General features: G+C 44.6%; 1 protein-coding gene across 1 annotated transcript in view; it reads right to left on the bottom strand.

Annotated features, from left to right (window-relative positions):
* Positions 1–20,273, bottom strand: part of LOC147112236 (protein disulfide-isomerase A6-like) — a 96,675-nt gene that overhangs the window by 71,202 nt on the left and 5,200 nt on the right. Inside the window, exons 2-5 of the mRNA XM_085996315.1 lie at positions 6,559–6,697; positions 6,419–6,476; positions 6,183–6,309; positions 5,946–6,052 (exon numbers count right to left, since the gene is read on the bottom strand). Of these exons, the coding sequence (XP_085852441.1) occupies positions 5,946–6,052; positions 6,183–6,309; positions 6,419–6,476; positions 6,559–6,697 (431 nt within the window). The remainder of the gene's footprint in view (positions 1–5,945; positions 6,053–6,182; positions 6,310–6,418; positions 6,477–6,558; positions 6,698–20,273) is intronic.

Here is a 20,273-nt window from a genome sequence, read left to right as displayed (position 1 = left end):
CTTTTTATAATATGGAAACCAGAAGTGTGCACAGTCCTCTAAGTGTGGTCTAAACAAGGTTCTCTGCAAGTTTAACATAACTTCTATGCTTGTAAATGTTATCCTTCTAGAAATTAACCCATGTGCTTTATTTTTATGGTCTTATTAACCTCTGTCACTAATTTTAGTCATTTGTGTATTTGTATCCCTAGATCCTTTTGCTCCTCTACCCCATTTAGACTCTTATTTTCCAAGAGTATGTGGCATCCTTATTCTACCTACCAAAATGCACGACCTCACAATTATCTACATTGAAATTAATTTGGCAATTACATGCCCATTCTGCAACACCCAAGCACAACAACAGGCCCAAAATATCTTAAATAAATAAGGCTTATTGTGATAAATCCATGTAATGAAACAAGGAACTCGAAGAGGCGAGATATTAGAATTAGTCCGTGTACTTTATTAAACAACTGCGTAACCAACATACAGGCCTGCATCCTCCCATTCCACCTCCGCTGACCTTAACTAGCAGCAGCACTAGCTACAGCACCACCTGGTGGATAACCTTAATCATAACATCCCAGATTACTATACTTATATACTGCTGTCTTCACAAAATATGGTAAAAGAGTTCGCTATGCAAATTTAACTGCATTCTCAGTACCTCCTTCTCACCCATAGACCTTTGCTCAGTAGTTTGTACATGTGTGCGACTGAAGGCGTGTTTTTTTCCAATGCTATCGGGCAGTAGGGAGGGAAGTTGAAGCACTCCCTTCATCAAACAGGAAAGCAGCTGTGTGCATCACATCAGAAGTGTAGTATGCAGAGGGTGACATTCCGGGTTTACTCAGGTTACCATCAAAACCAAAGAACTTAATGATAAGCAACCTAATTGTAATAATGCAATCGGAACCTCAAGGATCAAACTCTACAACAAACACAAAACAATAAAAAAAATTGCAGAATTTTTGATAATTTTTCTTTCAGGAAAAGGATTTGGAGTTACATTTAACTACTGTGTGTTAAAGCAAAGTAAATTCACACAGGTTGAAAAAGCCACTGGCTCCAGCCTCTGAGATAGAGATGGTGGATGATTGATGTGTTAATTGTATGGTTTCCACAACTATTGGGGACATTTAGCAGGGTGTTATCTCGTCTCAGAAGGCCTAACAAAACATCCACATCCATTATGGTGGGGATGATTCTATTCATGTGAGCTCAGTATGAGATGTTTGCTGACAATGTAATCTTGGGAGAGAGGGGTAGTCAGTATAGTTAACAGACCTATTGGTGAATCCCTGAATGATTCAGCGGACTTTTCACTTCTGGTGAATGCAAGGAGGGAAAAAAAGTGACACACAGGCAGCGAGTCATGTTTTAAACAGGAGATTGTGAGGAGCAGACCTTAGCCTCGGGCTCGAAGGCAAGATGAAGGAGCTCAGTTTTTGCAGTTAGAAAGAATGGTAATGTCAAAAATAAGTAAGTCAGCCCATAAAACTGACAGGGCACGTGATTTATTATTTTTTCTCATTCCTCCTGGGGGAAGTGAAATGAATTTACAGCTATCAATCTGTGTGTTCACTTACTGTCTGTAAAATAAAGCAGCTTAATTATTCATATTTGGCTTCGTCTCACCAAAATGTTCCATAAGAACATAAGAATTAGGAGCAGGAGTAGGCCATTCGGCCACTTGCACCTGCTCTGCCATTCAATAAGAACATGGTTGATCTTCAACCTCAACTCCACTTTCCCGCCCAATCTCCATATCCCTTGATTCGTCTAGGGTCCAAAAATCTATCGATCTCAGCCTTGAATATATTCAACGACTGAGCATCCACAACTCTTTGGGGCAGAGAATTCCAAAGATTCACAACCCTCTGAGTGAAGAAATTCCTCCTCATCTTGGTCTTAAATGGCTGACCCCTTATCCTGAGACTGTGACCCCTGGTTCTAGACTCTCCAGCTAAGGGAAACAATCTCTCAGCATCTACCCTGTCAATACCCCCTCAGAATAATACATGTTTCAATGAGATCACCTCTCATTCTTCTAAACTCCAGAGTATCGGCCCATTCTACACAATCTCTCATCATAGGACAATCCTCTCATCCCAGGAATTAATCTAGTGAACCTTCGTTGCATCGCCTCCAAGGCAAGTACATCCTTCCTTAGATAAGGAGATGAAAACTGCGCACGGTACTCCAGGTGTGGTCTCACCAAAGCCCTGTACAATTGTAGCAAGACTTCCTTACTCTTATACTCCAACCCCCTTGCAATAAAGGCCAACATTCCATTTGCCTTCCTTATTGCTTGCTGTACCTGCATCCTAACTCTGTGTTTCCTGTACGAGGACACCTAAATCTCTCTGAACACCAACATTTAATAGTTTCTCACCAATTTAAAAATATTCTGCTTTTTTATTCTTCCTGCCAAAGTGAATAACCTCACATTTCTCCACATTATACTCCATCTGCTCTGCCAACTTCTTGCCCACTCACTTAACCTGTCTATATCCCTTTGCAGGCTCTTTGCGTCCTCCTCACAGCTTACTTTCCCATCTAGCTTTGTATCGTCAGCAAACTTGGATACATCACACTTGGTCCCTTCATCTAAGTCATTAATATAGATTGTAAACAGCTGAGGCCCAAGTACTGATCCTTGCGGCACCCCACTAGTTACAGCCTGCCAATCAGAAAATGACCCGTTTATCCCTACACTCTGTTTTCTGTCCGTTAACCAATCCTCTATCCATACTAATACATTACCCCCAACCCCATGTGCCCTTATCTTGCGTAACAACCTTTTATGTGGCATCTTATCGAATGCCTTTTGGAAATCCAAATATACTACATTCACTGGTTCCCCTTTATCTACCCTGCTAGTTATATCCTCAAAAAACTCTAATAAATTTGTTAAACACGATTTCCCTTTCATAAAACCATGTTGACTCTGCCTGATCATATTTTGATTTTGTAAGTGCCATGTTACAACTTCCTTAATAATAGATTCCAGCATTTTCCTGATGACCGATGTCAGGCTAACTGGCCTATAGTTCCCTGTTTTCTCTCTCCCTCCTTTTTTGAAAAGTGGGGTTGCATTTGCTACCTTCCAATCCGCTGGGACCGTTCCTGAATCTAGAGAATTTTGGAAGATCACAAGCAATGCATCCACTATCTCTGCAGCCACCTCTTTTAGAACTCTAGGATGTAGGCCATCAGGTCCAGGGGATTTGTCAACTTTTAATCCCATTAGTTTCTCAAGTACTTTTTCTCAACTGATATTAATTACTTTAAGTTCCTCACTCTCATTAGCCGCTTGGTTCCCCGCTTTTTTTGGTAAACTTTTTGTGTCTTTTACAGTGAAGACAGATACAAAACATTTGTTTAAAGTCTCTGCAATTTCCTTGTTCCCCAATATAATTTCTCCTGTCTCGGCCTCTAAGGGGCCAACACTTGCTTTTGCTACTCTCTTCCTTTTTACATACTTGTAGAAGCTCTTACAATCTGTTTTTATATTTCTTGTTAATTTACTCTCTTTTTATCAGTTTTTTTGTCATCCTTTGCTAGTTTCTAAGGCTCTCCCAATCCTCAGGCTTACTATTATTCTTTGCAACATTATAAGCCTCTTCTTTTGATCTAATACTATCCTTAAATTCTTTACTTAGCCACGGATGGATCACTTTTCCCATGGAGTTTTTATTTCTCAATGGAATGTATATTCATTGAGAATTTTGGAATATTATGCTTATCTACCATCATACCTTTAATCTAATTTCCCAATCTACTTTAGCCAACTCGCCCCTCATACCTATGTAATTGGCTTTGTTTAAGTTTAAGACTCTAGTTTTGGACTTAACAATGTCACGCTCAAACTCAATGTGAAATTCTATCATATTTTGGTCACTCTTCCCTAGAGTATCCATTTACTATAAGATTACTAATTAACCCTGTCTCAAAACAAGATCTAAAATAGTCTGTTCCCTGGTTGGTTCCATGACATATTGTTCTAGGAAACTGTCTCGAATACATTCCATGAACTCGTCCTCCAGACTACACTTGCCAATTTGATTTGTCCAATCTATATGAAGATAAAAGTTCCCCATGATTATTGCATTATCTTTGTTACAAGCTCCTATTATTTCTTGATTAATACTCCGTCCAACAGAATAGCTAATGTTAGGGGGCCTATAAATTACTCCCACCACTGTTTGCTACCCCTAGTTATTTCTTATCTCCACCCATACTGATTCTATTTCCTGATCTTCTGAGCCAAGATCCTTTCTCACTACTGCCCTTCTGTCATCCTTAATTGTCAGGGCTACCCACACCCCCCCTCCCTTGTTCCAGACCGCCTGTCTTTTCGAATCGTGAAGTACCCTGGAATATTTAGTTCCTAATCCTGGTCACCTTGCAAACATGTCTCTGTAATGGCTATTAGATCAAACCTATTTATCTCTATTTGTGCCACTAATACATCTATCTTGTTACAGATGCTTTGTGCATTCAGGTAATGAGCCTTTAGTTTTAACTTTTTACCATTCCCTGCTTTCACCTTATTCGCTGATGCACTATTACAGGAAACTCTTTTTTGTCCGGCACCGACGGGACCGGCGTGGTGCCGGTTTATCAAAAAGTCCGGATTACAGAGAGGTATAGTTAAAAGGTACGAGAGCTCCGTACACAGCAACAAATCCAGGCTTCCCTGTTGCTTAGCAACAGCTGCAGGAACCCCGGCCACAGACCAAGCGTCCCTGTTGCTTAGCAACAAATGCAGGAACCCCGGTGACACAGCCACAGCTCCAGGAACGGCCACTAATATGAAGTAAAACTTACCTGAACCTACTCCTGAATTTTGCCGGTTAACAGAGATTTCCGGTTATTTTAGGTGCCGGTAAATCGAGAGTTTCCTGTACCTTTAAACTCTCTGTCCCTTCCTGTCACACACTACTTATCTTTACCCAATTCACTACACTGCTCTACTGCCTTAACTTTTCTCTTTAGATTACTGAATTTCCCCTCACCTGCTCCACCCCCCCCCCACCTTTTTAGTTTAAAGTCTTATCTACAGCCCTAATTATTTGATTCGCTAGGACACTGGTCTGAGCCCGGTTTAAGTGGAGTCCGTCCCAACAGAACAGCTCCATCTTTCCCCAGTACTGATGCCAGTGCCCATGAATCGAGTCCACCATCTAAAAGTTTGGAGAATCGCATGAGTACACGTGCGAAAGACAATATCCCATTCAAATGACAAGGGGATCCTATTGCTACACCCCCATGTTACACTATTATATAATTAGATATTGGGCAATACAGGCACACTCCTGAAAGCAAGATCCTTGGATTGTTTATGCAATGACCAACAAGCGCTATACCCAAGAAAATATCTAAGCCAGGATCAAAATTTGCAATAAAACTTTTTCTGATTTAAAAAAAATTGTTGTAGCTATTCCTGCATCTCTGTCAGGAAGACTAGAAACTGAGCGATATGGTGCTACAGATTCCCCATTTTTTAAAGAATGTGTTGCTCTCGCCACTGTTGAGCATAATCATTTACTAATAAACTTAAATTTAATCTAATAGGATGACGCCACACCACACCTTTAGTTAGATTTCAGCCTGACACATGATAAAAACAATACAAAATCAACAGTATGTGTTCTACCAAAATGGTAAGCATGTCTTGGGCAGGAAGGTCTTGATAAACTGACCAGACATAATCTGTAACCATTTTCCAAAGCACTTCAGCAAAATAACTAGGATGGCACAAAAATATCTTCGGAAAATAGAAAATGAATACTTAAAATAATCATCTTCTGACACTCAAATTTTCTTCACATCGACAAAAAACATACTGTATTTAGCACTTTTAGCATCAGCATAGGAGATTAAAAAAAAAAAATTTCTTAAGAAAAATTATTTTGGATGAAGCGAAGGCTTTCTATAGACAAAATTGTGTTTTTCACCTGTTCTCCAGATCCACATAGACTGCCTTTTTCAATCAGTCTCTCCCTTACTATGAACCGTATAGAATTAAGGACTCCATTAGTAATGGCTGCACTTGACCTTCCACCTGATTAATCAAATTATATATTAGGCATTTTAAACTAAACTACTTTTTTTTTAAGTGAGCCAAAATTCACATTCATAGCAAACAAAAGTATCGAAACCTCAACCATTATAAAGAGAGGATAATTGTATACCATAATATTTTTCTGCCTTGTTCTTATTGGGTCCAAAGAACTTGATAGTAGGAAATTCTTCAATTTCATACTGATGTCCTATCGATTTATATTTGGTCACATCTATTGCACCAACTTTAACAATACCCTGTTCATAATGAGAAACATTTTCAAACAAAGACAGCCTTCATCATAAATTAAGTTAATAACAAAGGAAAATAACTAATTATATATGTTAAGTGACCTAGTCAGCTTACCTTCAAAGCGGTAGCTACCTTAATCCACTCTGGAACAAATTGCTCACAGTGTTCACACCTGCAATGTATATCAAACAAGTTAGCAGCTACTACAACACTGGCAGTAAAGTACAAGGCCAACTAAGAAACATTTCACTTACCAATGAACATAGAATTTCACTAGCCAAAGTTTGTCACTCTGAATAACTTGAGAATTGAAATTTATTGAAGTTAATTTTATCACATTACTTGAGGAGTAGAATGCATTCACGGTCAAAATGCATGTGCAGACTACAATGCCTGAAATGAGAAAACATTTTAATATTTAATAAGTATTTCAATATTTACAGACAATCTGTACTTACTTTTATCTTCATGGAAAAGTCACCTTGTATCTGAAAACTACAGTTCAAATCAACAGCTAATAAATGTTATTGAGTTATCTCTATAATGCAGTCATCTGTACAGTCTATATTGTAGCCAATATATCCAGCCAATGTACCCAATTCTGTTTAGTAATTCCACTTATATATAATGATCAACTATTTATAAAATGTCATGCAAAAGGGAAATTAGGGATAGCATAAGATCCAAGGAGAGGACATATAAATTGGCCAGAAAAAGCAGTAAACTGGAGGATTGGGAGCAGTTTAGGATTCAGCATAGGAGGACAAAGGGATTCATTAAGAGGGGGGAAATAGAGTATGAGAGTAAGCTTGCAGGGAACATAAAAACTGACTGTAAAAGCTTTTATAGATATGTGAAGAGAAAAAGATTGGTGAAGTCAAGCGTAGGTCCCTTGCAGTCAGAATCAGGGGAATTTATAATGGGGAATAAAGAAATGGCAGACCAATTAAATACATACTTTGGTTCTGTCTTCACAAAGGAGACACAAATAACCTCCCAGAGATGTCGGGGAACATAGGGTCTAATGAGAGGGAGGAACTGAAAGAAATCAGTGTTTGTAGGGAAATGGTGTTAGGGAAATTGACGGGATTGAAGGCCGATAAATCCCCAGGGCCTGATAATCTACATCCTAGGGTACTTAAGGAAGTGGCCCTAGAAATAGTAGATGCATTGCTGGTCATCTTCCAAAATTCGATAGACTCTGGAACTGTACCCATGGATTGGAGGGTAGCTAATGTTAGCCCACTATTTAAAAAAGGTGGTAGAGAGAAAACGGGAAATTATAGACTGGTAAGCCTGACATCAGTAGTGGGGAAAATGCTAGAGTCCATTATAAAAGATGTAATAGCAGAGCACTTGGAAAACAGTGACAGGATCGGACAAAGTCAACATGGATTTACAAAAGGTAAATCGTGCTTGACTAATCTACTGGAATTTTTTGAGGATGTAACTGGTAAAATTGATAAGGGAGAACCAGTGGATGTGGTGTATTTGGACTTTCAGAAGGCTTTCGATAAGGTCCCGCATAAGAGATTAGCGTGTAAAGTTAAAGCACATGGGATTGGGGGCAAGGTATTGACTTGGATAGAGAACTGGTTGGCAGACAGGAAGCAAAGAGTTGGAATAAACGGGTCTTTTTCCGAGTGGCGGGCAGTGACTAGTGGGGTACCGCAGGGATCGGTCCTGGGACCCCAGCTATTCACAATATATATTAATGATCTAGACAAGGGAATTGGATGTAATATCTCCAAGTTTGCAGACGACACAAAGCTGGGTGGGAGTGTGTGCTGTAAGGAGGCTGCCGAGAAACTCCAGTATGATTTGGACAGGTTGGGTGATTGGGCAGAAGCATGGCAGATGCAATATAATGTGGATAAATGCTAGGTTATCCACTTTGGTGTCAAAAACAGGAAGGCACATTATTATCTGAATGGCAATAGATTGGGAGAAGGGGAAGTACAACGAGACCTGGGTGTCCTTGTGCACCAGTCGCTGAAGGTAAGCATGCAGGTGCAGCAGGCGGTTAAGAAGGCAAATGGTATGTTGGCCTTCGTTGCGAGAGGGTTCGAGTACAGGAACAAGGATGTCTTGATGCAGTTGTACAGGGCCTTGGTGAGACCACACCTGGAGTATTGTGTGCAGTTTTGGTCGCCTTATCTGAGGATGTTCTTGCCATGGAGGGAGTTCAGCGAAGATTCACCAGGCTGATACCTGGGATGGCAGGAATGACGTATGAGGAGAGATTGGGTCGATTGGGCTTATACTCGCTGGACTTTAGAAGAATGAGAGGGGATCTCATTGAAACTTATAAAATACTAACAGGACTAGATAGACTGGATGCGGGAAGGATTTTCCCAATGGCCGGGGAGTCCAGAACCAGGGATCACAGTCTAAGGATAAGGGGTAAGACATTTAGGACTGAGATGAGGAGGAATTTCTTCACCCAGAGAGTGGTGAACCTGTGGAATTCTCTACCACAGAAGGCAGTAGAGGCCAATTCATTAAATATATTCAAGAAGGAGTTAGATATATTTCTTAAGGCTAAAGGGATCAAGGGATATGGAGAGAAGGCAGGGACAGGGTACTGAATTTGGATGATCAGCCATGATCGCATTGAATGGCGGAGCAGGCCTGAGGGGCCGAATGGCCTACTCCTGCTCCTATCTTCTATGTTAGATATTTTTGCTTTATTGTTCTTCATGCATGATTGAACAATGCATTTTTGATGTCACAGTTCATCATCTGATTGAATAAGAGTATTGGGAAATGGGTGCACCTGTTGGCTATGCTCGATTCAGTCTGGAAGGTGCACAGAAGGATCATTTGCTACACTTACTACAAATGGCGAGAGTATAGCAGAAGATATTATGGCTGACTGTAAGGAGAAATGGCTATTCACAGGAAGTGCCTATGACCCACATGATAGTCTGTATTTTTTCCTATTCTTACTTCCCATTATTTACTACATCCCCATCCAGATTAGCACCTGCCCAGTTTTTGCATTGTCATTTGCCATCTATGGCAGAAGCATCCAATCTAATGTACGTGGTTTCTTTAAATAAGGCGATAATGTCGTGGGATATCATTCATCCCAATTTCCATCATTACCGCCTATTTATGAGCAGAGCCAATCATACCCGTATATAGTGGGTGCCTAGTGTTGTTAAATGCTGAAGAAAAAGGAGGGAGAAAATTTGAAAAAGCCAAACACAGAAATCCTGAAGCTTTGCAGAATCCATGGCCTGAAATTTCCTTTGTTATACTTCCCAAAATCCAGCAGTATAGTGGCAGTGAATGGAACATGGGGCAGGGAGACCTACCAGTGGATGCCCGCCCGTAAAACTGGCATAGGAAATTTTCCTCCCTAATGGTCCCCTGAATCAGTGAGCTCAGTTGCCCAATGCTTGACTGTCTTGCTGATTATAGTAGACAGCATGGCTAGGAAAACCTGCTGCAGCACCTGACCCCAGGTAAAACCAGTACTAGGGTAGCAGTATTTTCAGCAGCTGTGGCAGGGAGCTCACCGGTGGCCTTGTTTGAGGGAGAGGGCCTTGTTGTAGCCATCTCTCCCTCTCCTCTGCCCCCATACCCAAAGTAGTTAGGCCTTAGTTCATTCAGTGACTTTAACTTAAAAAAACTTCCAAAAATCTTCAGGCCACTTCTCCCTTCTTTAGAACATAAGAAGTAGGAGCAAGAGTAGGCCATACGGCCCCTTGGGCCTGCTCCGCAATAATAATAGTAGCTGCCCCTCTTTCCTTTCTTGCAGTGGCAGGCTTCCCCTATAGAATAGGGTTCTTACCAGGAGCCCACCCTACATTTTTAATGACCTACCAACTAAGGAAAATGGGTTGGGGTCATTGCAAGGTCAGGGCAGCAGGCATTAGTCCCGTGCTCACCCACCTCCGGTGGTGAAACCACCCCGGAAAAATATCCAGCCATTTATATCTGAACCAATTTTGGGATTTAAAAAATTTTTCTGTCAACTACTTTACTTTCTGCCGCTCATCTCTTCCGCAGTACTGAGAGACATTGCGTGCAAACTAAATTGTTATATTGGACCTGAAATTGCGGTCAGAAGTTTCCTGTGGGCGAATGCCTCCGAACCGCAAGTAAAATCCATACTTACCTGATCCCTGAACCTACGAAGACTCGCGTTCCTGGGCCTGCAGGCGTACGCCTGCGTATAGGCCCACGTATCCCAGGGGCCCATGCGGTTCGCAAGCATCCCTGAGATCCCGTGGGATGGCCCAACCAATCAAAAAGGGGGATTCCTATTATTCTTATAGGGATTCCATTTACGTAAGGAATCCCCATAAGCATAATAGGAATCACATAAAAAATACATTTTCACACAACCCAAATAAAAATAAATCGTCACATGTTTAAAATTAATTAAAATACAATTTAATTAAACATTTAAAAGAAAAATTTAATTTTTTGAAAAATAAATTTAAACATTTTTTAAAGGGGCGAAAAATAGCCTAAACTAATTTTAAAGGTTTTTGAATGTTTATATGATTTTTAAAAATTTATTTTAATATTTATTTAAACCCTTAAGCTGGTAAAAGAAGGCCTTATGCCTGCTTTTACCAGGTGTAAGAGTTTTGTGGGCATTCGCTGGGCAAATAGCGCAACCCTGCGCCAGCGAATGTCCATTTCCTTTGGATTCGTACGATCTGTCAAGCTAAAACTTGGCAGATCGCAAGTTCCGGGTTTTCGGCATGTGCATCGCATGCGGAAACCCGGAACTTGCGGGGCACTTACAATCGCCTATGCATCCGGGCCATAGTTTTCTTCAAGATTTTCTCCTGCACTGACCCCTTTAAGATGCTGCAGACCTTTAAAGTCGTGCAGCGTCATGCAAGTTCTTGCCCCAAAATTGGAAGGTCCCAATCAGAGGTGGTAATGTTTCAGGGAGCTCATCTGCTTTATTAAAATTATAAACAAACTCCTGAAATTGTGGTGGAGTAAGCACACTAGTTCAGGCAGGCCTAAATGATGTCCCACCTTTATTCTCCTCAGGTTTTTGCCCAAGTGAAAAATCTAGGCTAATATGTTTGACACAGATGATCTACTTTGCAAATAAAAAACAATTGGTGACCACAGACATTTATATGGAGTGGCTCAAGGAACTTAATCAACAAATGGCGAGACAGGAACGACGTTTTCTTCTTTGATTAAATTGTTTGCCGCCCTGCAACAGAAACATTTAAGTTTGGATTTTCCAATGTTATTTGATTGATTCTCAAATATTATTCAAGTATAAGAAGTCACACAACACCAGGTTATAGTCCAACAGCTTTATTTGAAATCACAAGCTTTCGGAGCGCTGCTCCTTCGTCAGGTGAAGTGGAGAAATGCATAAAAACACAGCAATCAAAGGTGTGAATGCTGTGATTATCTCTCTGCCGAGGTGTGATAAATGGCAGTTGGAAACATTACCTGTAAACATCTGACATGATTCTCTGACTATATAAGCTGTGTCTTTATGCATTTCTCCACTTCACCTGACGAAGGAGCAGCGCTCCGAAAGCTTGTGATTTCAAATAAAGCTGTTGGACTATAACCTGGTGTTGTGTGACTTCTTACATTTGTCCACCCCAGTCCAACTCTGGCATCTCCACACCATTATTCAAGTAGACTGGGCAGAAGTCCCATCCCATTAAAATTCTGCCCACTTTGCATCCAAATCATTTGCCAGTGGAAACCCACCTCAAACAGGCTGGAGCTTCATTTGGATATTCATTTGGTGGGGGGTGTCAGGCCTACACACCATTTCAGGTTGTTTGTACATGCAGGACATCCAACGTAAAGAACATCCGTGTGAAACACATGTCCAGAGTTACTCGGTGGCAGTAGATATATGGAAGGCCGTGAAAAGGACCCAGTAATATTAAAAAGTAAATGCATTTTAGCCATTTCCAAACCATGTTCCATTTATGTTATTTTCTCGAGCATTTAAGATTCTCATGACCGTTGGTGCCCAATGTTGTCATTTTTTTTGCGCTGTACACAATTACTAGCACCAATGGAGAAAATGAGGAGGATCGGGGGGGGCGGGGGGGAGGGAAGGAGGGGATACTCCGCAGGTCAGTATGCATAATGATCTGTGCCCACCCGCTGGCACCTGCCTGTACCCAAATTTACAGGCATAGGAAAACATATCTCACTCTGGCAGGCAGTGCAGGTGGAGGCTCCACTACCAAAGGGAAGCGGCGACAGCAGACTCAAGGTCATCACTAAGATATATGAATGCCTGACTAATATCAATGCTGAGTGCTTCCTCAGAAGCAACCCAATCACGATATGTCACGCTTTCAGTGTGTGGTAAACCACTGTTGTTAGTATTGTTGTACTTGTCTGTGCATGCCTCAGCTGACTCCGCCCCTGGCTCCACCCTCATGGCTGGGTATAAAGGTCGCTGCTCAGAAGCCTCCGGCCCTTTTGGATACCAGGCAACCCCAAGAGGCATGCTCTGTTCTTTGGTAATAAAAGCCTGTTTATTACTTACTCAATCTCCAGTCTTTTGTAGCAATTGATAGTGCATCAATTTTATTACCAAAGTTAAATGTTGGCTGCGGATGCTGATCAACCGATGGCGCAAAACGCTGAGCAGCAGGCGCTGCTGCGAGCCCTCAGACCAACATGCCTGGACCTAGACCCCCAAGAAGCGGGTTCGTCGACTAAATTCGCACAATGGCTGCGTTGCTTTGAGGCGTATCTGGAAGCCTCGACCGTGACTCTTGATGAAAATAAACTGAAAATCCTGGCCTCGAAGGTGAGCCACCAAGTCTATACTTTAATCCAAGATGCGACGACCTACGCGGCGGCTATCGACCTACTGAAAGGGCAGTATGCACGCCCGGTTAACACGGTCTATGCCAGGCACCTTTTAAGATCTCGCAGACAGCAGCCCGGGGAATCGGTGGAAGCCTTCCTACGGGCACTGCGGGTACTCGGACGCGGCTGCGACTGCAAGGAAGTATCGGCCGCGGCACATGCGGAGGGACTGATACGAGACGCTTTCGTTGCGGGTCTAAGGTCCGACTACTCCCGGCAGAGGCTGCTGGAGAAGGGTGAAATAGACCTGACAAAGGCAGTGTCCCTCGCGCTCTCGCTCGACGCGGCCCACAGAAATATGGACGCTTTCTCCCCTCATCGCCCCGCGCCGTGGACGCCGCAATCTTGGGCCATGGGACCGCCACCTCCAACTGCTGCAGCGATGTCCAAGGCACAAAAATGCTATTTTTGTGGCCAAGCTAAACACCCTAGAGCACGCTGCCCCGCGAAGAATGCTACCTGCTCCGGCTGCGGGAAGAAAGGTCACTACGTTAGCGCCTGCAAAGGGAAGACCGCTAACGCCAGCAGCGCTGCGTGCGAACCGTGGGCGCAGCCATCTTGTCCGCCATCTTGGGCTCCCCCAGCCGCGTGGGGACCGTGGGCGCCGCCATTTTGTCCGCCATCTTGGACGCCTCCGACTTTGGTTACGGGGGACCCGGACTCCACCACCGCCTCATCGGACGACCGCATCGACACGCTTGAACATACGCTGGCTTCCGTGACGCTGGATCAATCTCTCCCGCATCAACTGTCCAGGTCCATGATGGACATTACGGTAAACGGCTGCGCCACTACCTGCCTTTTTGACAGCGGGAGCACGGAGAGTTTTATACACCCCGACACGGTGCGCAGTTACTCTCTCCCGGTCCTGCCGACGCGTCATCGCATCTCTATGGCTTCCAAAGCCCAGTCAGCGGACGTCGGTGGCTACTGTATGGTGACTCTTTCAGTGCGGGGTACTGAATACAAAAATTTTAAACTTCTGGTCCTGCCCCATCTCTGCGCTGCCGTCCTACTGGGGTTGGATTTTCAGTGCCACCTTAAGAGTGTCACTTTAGCGTATGGTGGACCCCTCCCCCCTCTCACAGTCTGCAGCCAGCAGTTTTTAAATCGCCCGCCGCGCGCCATTTGCAGCCTCTCCACCCTTAAAGTCTCCCCCCCCTCCTTGTTCGCTAACCTCACCCGCGACTGTAAGCCCATCGCTACCAAAAGTAGGCGTTACAGTGCCGGGGATAGGGGTTTCATTAAATCCGAGGTAGCGAGACTCCTGAAGGAAGGGATTATCGAGAGCAGCAATAGCCCATGGCGAGCACAAGTGGTGGTGGTGAAGGCTGGCGGCAAACAGCGCCTAGTTATTGACTACAGCCAGACGATCAACCGCTACACCCAGCTGGATGCATATCCACTCCCCCGCATATCTGACATGGTCAATCAGATAGCACAATACCGGGTGTTCTCGACGATTGATCTGAAGTCGGCATACCACCAGCTCCCCATCAGGGCTGAGGACCGCCAGTACACAGCTTTTGAAGCTGACGGTCGGCTCTATCACTTTCTCAGAGTTCCCTTCGGCGTTACCAACGGAGTTTCTGTCTTCCAACGGGAGATGGACCGGATGGTTGACCAGAACGTGCTCCAGGCCACTTTCCCATATCTAGACAACGTCACCATCTGCGGCCACGACCAGCAGGACCACGACGTTAATCTAGAGAAATTCCTCCGGACGGCCCAGCGGCTGAATCTCACATACAACAAAGACAAATGTATGTTTCGTACTACGCGCCTTGCTATTCTTGGCTGCGTAGTGGAGAACGGAGTCATCGGCCCAGACCCCGATAGAATGCCACCCGGGGGTCACCAGGTTCTTCCATTTTATCAAATCCCGTAACCTGCCCTACTCCATCGAGGAGGTCAGGACCATGACCAGGAACTGCCAGATCTGTGCCGAGTGCAAGCCGCATTTTTATAGGCCAGACAGAGCGAGCCTGATCAAAGCCACGCGCCCCTTCGAGCGGCTGAGCATCGATTTTAAAGGGCCCCTCCCCTCCTCTGACCGCAATGTGTACTTCCTCAATATAATTGATGAGTACTCCCGTTTCCCGTTTGCCATCCCTTGCTCGGACATGACCAGTACCACGGTCATTAAATGTCTGAATGACCTCTTCGCCTTGTTCGGTTTCCCTAGCTATATCCATAGCGACAGGGGCTCATCTTTTATGAGCGACGAACTTCGGCAGTACCTGCTCGCGAGAGGCATTGCTACAAGCAGGACCACCAGCTACAACCCCCGGGGTAACGGCCAGGTGGAAAGGGAGAATGCGACAGTCTGGAAGGCAGTCCTTTTAAACTTAAAATCTAAGGGCCTTCCGACCTCCCGCTGGCAGGAGGTCCTCCCTGCGGCGCTCCATTCCATTCGGTCGCTGCTCTGTACACCCACCAATGCCACTCCTCACGAGAGAATGTTCTCCTTCCCCAGGAAGTCCACGTCGGGGATTTCGCTACCAACATGGCTGACTTCTCCAGGTCCCGTCCTACTGCGGAAGCACGTGAGGACCCATAAGGCGGACCCCCTGGTCGAGAGGGTGAGCCTCCTCCACGCTAACCCGCAGTATGCTTACGTGGTGTACCCGGACGGGCGGGAGGACACAGTCTCCATTCGAGACCTCGCACCTGCAGGTGCTCCTGAAACACCCTCTTCGCCACCCACCGCTACTCCTGCCTACCCCCAGGACACAGTCCCCGCACGAGACCTCGCACCTTCGGGTGCCTCTGAGAGACCACCATCGCTACCTCCCATTACCCATGCTCTGACCCCTGTAGACGGCATGCAGCAGCCCCAGGGTCCGCCACCTGCTACACCTCCTCTGAACGAGACACCGGGTTCACCGTTGGATGCTGCACCATCACCGCCGCTGCTGCGACGCTCAGGACGGCTTACAAGGCCTCCTGATAGACTTCAGTACACGAATTTTTAGTGCACTTCACCCCGCCGGACTCAATTCTAAACAAGGGGTGAATGTGGTAAACCACTGTTGTTAGTATTGTTGTACTTGTCTGTGCATGCCTCAGCTGACTCCGCCCCTGGCTCCACCCTCATGGCTGGGTATAAAGGTCGCTGCTCAGAAGCCTCCGGCCCTTTTGGATACCAGGCAACCCCAAGAGGCATGCTCTGTTCTTTGGTAATAAAAGCCTGTTTATTACTTACTCAATCTCCAGTCTTTTGTAGCAATTGATAGTGCATCACAGTGGCGCTACATAAAAGAAGATATGTCAGGGTAATCAGCAGGCAGTACGCCCTGATGCCTCCAACCATTTCTGCAGGCCCTGGCACACCTGCCCAGCAATAATTGTGGGAAACTATCTTCTCAGAGTCCTATCAGCAGAGGAGCAGATGTTGTGCCATCTGGTGCAAGGGCACCTGTAACCACCATGCAACCTAGGGCTGGCACATCCAGTGACAACAATGGTGCACTGTGCCTGAAATGTAACTCCATCTGCTTGCCGGCATGCTTGCTGCACTGCTCACCTATGAGGATAGTGCCATGGGCTGGTATAGAGGACCATCAACCTCACAAGCATCTCCTGCAGCACCACTTCCATTTCAGCAGGCCTCTCTCTATATAGGTGCTTGGGTGCTGTGCTGCTTTGCCACTTGCCTGTAGCCTCATGTCAGCACTTTGGGTTTACTTTCTTTGCATTTTTGCATGTCATTTCTCAGTCCTCTACCCCAGGAATTTTGGTAAAGGCTTCTAGTGGGGTTAAATGACTTTTGAGGCTCTCCAAAACCTTTCAGAATGTTTGCCCCTTATTATAACAATCCCCTTAAATTATTTCCAACCCTTTAAATTTTATGTACATAGAATTTTCCAGTTCCACTTCTAGAGTGCTCCCATTCGAATCTGTACCTGAAGTTACAGTAATGAATTGAGTTAGGAAAACTGGGTTTGAATACCCCACTTTCTGTTTCAGGCTGTCTTAAATCTGCCCAATATCCATTCTACTGTAAATTTTGCTAATAGAGGAAAACATAGCATTAAAATACAGAAGATCACAGTCAAATTCTTTGCAGGCTGAGCCGTTGTCTTCAGTACCCCCCACAAACCCCGTTCCCTAGCCACCAACTCCATCCATCTCCCTGGCCATGTCTGAGGCCGAACCAGCGCGTTCACAACCTTGGCATCCTATTTGACTCTGAGCTGAGCTTCTGACCCCACATCTTCTCCATTAGGAAGACTGGCTACTTCCACTTCCATAACAACGACTGTTTCTGCCCCTGCCATGCTCATCTGCTGCTGAAACCCTATTCCATGCATTTGTTACCTCTAGACTCAACTATTCTAATGCTCTTCAGGCCAGGCTCCCACCTTGCACCCTCCGTAAACTTGGCCTATTCAAAACTCTGGTGCCTGTAACCTAACTCACACCTAGGCCTGTTCACCCCTGTGTTCCCTGACCTCCATTGGTTCCCGGTCCGGCAACGCCTCTATTTTAAACTTCTCATCCTTACTTTCAAATCCCTCCATGGCCTCACCCCTCCCTATCTCTGTAACCTCCTCCAGCCCTACAACCCTCTGAGATCTCTGAACTCCTCCAATTCTGGCCTCTTGTGCATCTGTGAATGTCATCATTCCACCACTGGTGGCCGTGCCGTGAGCTATCTTGGCCCTAAGCTCTGGAATTCCCTCCTTAAACTTCTGGATCTCTCTACCTCTCTCCTCCTTTAAGATGCTCTGTAAAACCTACCTCGCACCTGTCCAAATATCTCCTTATGTGGCTCAGTGTCAAATTTTCTTTGATAACACTCCTGTGAAGTGTCTTGGGATATTTTACTACGTTAAAGACACTATATAAATGCAAACTGTTGTTGTTGCAGCAAAGAGGTGGAGCTGTATTTCAGACCACAGCTGACCATTACTGGCACTGGATGTTAGCATATGTTACACAGTAGCTGCAGGTATCCTTACAGCAGTTGGTATAGCTGCATTTGTGTCTCAGTTGACTCAGATCCTCAAAAGACAGTTCCCTCTGGTTGTTGCCAGGTATGTGTGACAATCACATTCTAATCACATCATGACGTTTTTTTTTAACTCATTCTTGGGATGTGAGCATCGCTGGCAAGGCCAGCATTTATTACCTATCCCTAGTTGCCCTGAGAAGGTGATAGTGGACCTTCTTCTTGAATTGCTGCAGCTTGTGTGGTATTCTTTGTAGTAGTTTGATACATCGGAGTGGCTTGCTTGGTCACTTCAGAGGGCAGTTAAGAGTCAACCACTTTGGTATGGGACTGGAGTCACATATCGGTCAGACTAGGTAAAGACAACAGGTTTCCTTCCCTAAATTACATTAGTCAACCAGTTGGGTTTTATGACAAGTTCATGGCCACTTTTACTGATACCAGTTTTTTATTTTCAGATTAAAAAAAAAAGTTAATTCAAATGTTCAAACTGCCACAGTGGGATTCAAACCCACGTTCTCCAGTAACTAGTGCAGTAACAGAACCACTATACTACTGTACTACTGTACCCTAGTGTGCAAAGACTATCTACAAAACGGTTCTGCTGAAGTCACTGATTACCAAGATTGACACAAGTGACATTCCTTCAACTGTATTGAAGTGAATTCTGGTCCTTGATTCTAGTAGACCTGTTGGAGAAGTGCTGAGCCATACCAGGGAACAATATGCTGCTACAGAATAAACCAGAGTTTCTTAGTCTGTTCGTATTGGGTCGCCAGGTTAAACCTGCTAGTTCATTCAGCAAGTTGTTTCTCATCTTAATTTTCAGCAAGGCACTATCAGGTCCTGTTCTCCTTTGCTAAAACTGCTCACTATTCAAAGATCATCCTGGAATGCAAAGATAACCCCAGCTTCTCTTCTCTTCTCTTCACCACAAACTGTCCTCATAAACCACCCTCTTGAGCCGCCTCCATCCTCACCTCAATAGCAAGCGCGAGGAGCTCAAGGACTTTTTTGTCACAAAGATCAAGACCATCCCTTCAGCTGCCTCTGTTGCTTCCCTCTCTTCTCCTAGCCCACCGGGCCAAACTTCCCCTAATGTTCCCCACTGCCCTACCCTGAACTCACATCTTTCTCTAGATTCTATCCCATCTCCTACTGTACTCTCTCCAAGCTCATCTTGTCCATGAGACCCACCTCCTGCTCCCTCGACCCTATTTCCAAACTGTTGACTACCCAACTTTCCTTCCTGGCCGCCATGTTAGCTGATATTCTTAACGGTTCCCTCACCTCAGGTACTGTCCCCCTCCCCTTCAAATCCACCATCATCATCGTTCTCCTCAAAAAAACACCCTTGACCCCTCTGTCCTTGTAAATTACTGCCCCATCTCCAACCTCCCTTTGAGAGGTGTTCAAAATCAAGAGGGATCTGGACAGAGTAGATAGAGAGAAACTGTTCCCATTGGCGGAAGGGTCGAGAACCAGAGGACACAGATTTAAGGTGATTAGCAAAAGAACCAAAGGCGACATAAGAAAAAACTTTTCTACTCAGCGAGTGGTTAGGATCTGGAATGCACTGCCTGAAAGAGTGGTGGAGGCAGACTCAATCACAGCTTTCAAAAGGGAGTTGGATAAGTACCTGAAAGAAAAAAATTTGCAGGGCTACGAGGAAAGGGCCAGCTCGGGCTCAACGGGCTGAATGGCCTTCTGTGGTGTACCCATTCTATGACTCCTCTCAAAAGTCCTTGAATGTGTTGTCGCCTTCCAAATCCGTGCCCATCTTTCCCGCAATTCCATGTTTGAATCCCTCCAATCAGGTTTCCGCCCAGGCCACCATACTGAAACAGCCCTTATCAAAGTCACAAATGATATTCTATGTGACTGACTGTGGTAAACTATCCCTCCTCATCCTTCTCGACCGATCTGCAGCCTTAGTGTCAAAATTTTTATTGATAACGCTCTTGTTAAGTGCCTTGGGATGTTTTGATATGTTACAGGCACTATATAAACGCAAATTGTTGTTGTTGTTCTTTGAAAGTCGATGCACCATTCAATGTAACACCTAGATACACACTCTGGGTCATGGCCCAGCCTCTACCATTCAGGAAGATGTTGAGCAGTTTGGCCTTTGGGTGGTTTACATGGAAACTGTTATTTTGACATTTAGTTTTAAGT

Source organism: Somniosus microcephalus, chromosome 9 (genome assembly GCF_052327205.1).
Source record: "Somniosus microcephalus isolate GS21.2 chromosome 9, FLI_Smic_1.0, whole genome shotgun sequence".
Taxonomy (NCBI): Eukaryota; Metazoa; Chordata; class Chondrichthyes; order Squaliformes; family Somniosidae; genus Somniosus; species Somniosus microcephalus.
The sequence above is the reverse complement of the archived record's forward strand: the minus strand, read 5'-3'. Positions and strand labels throughout refer to the sequence as shown.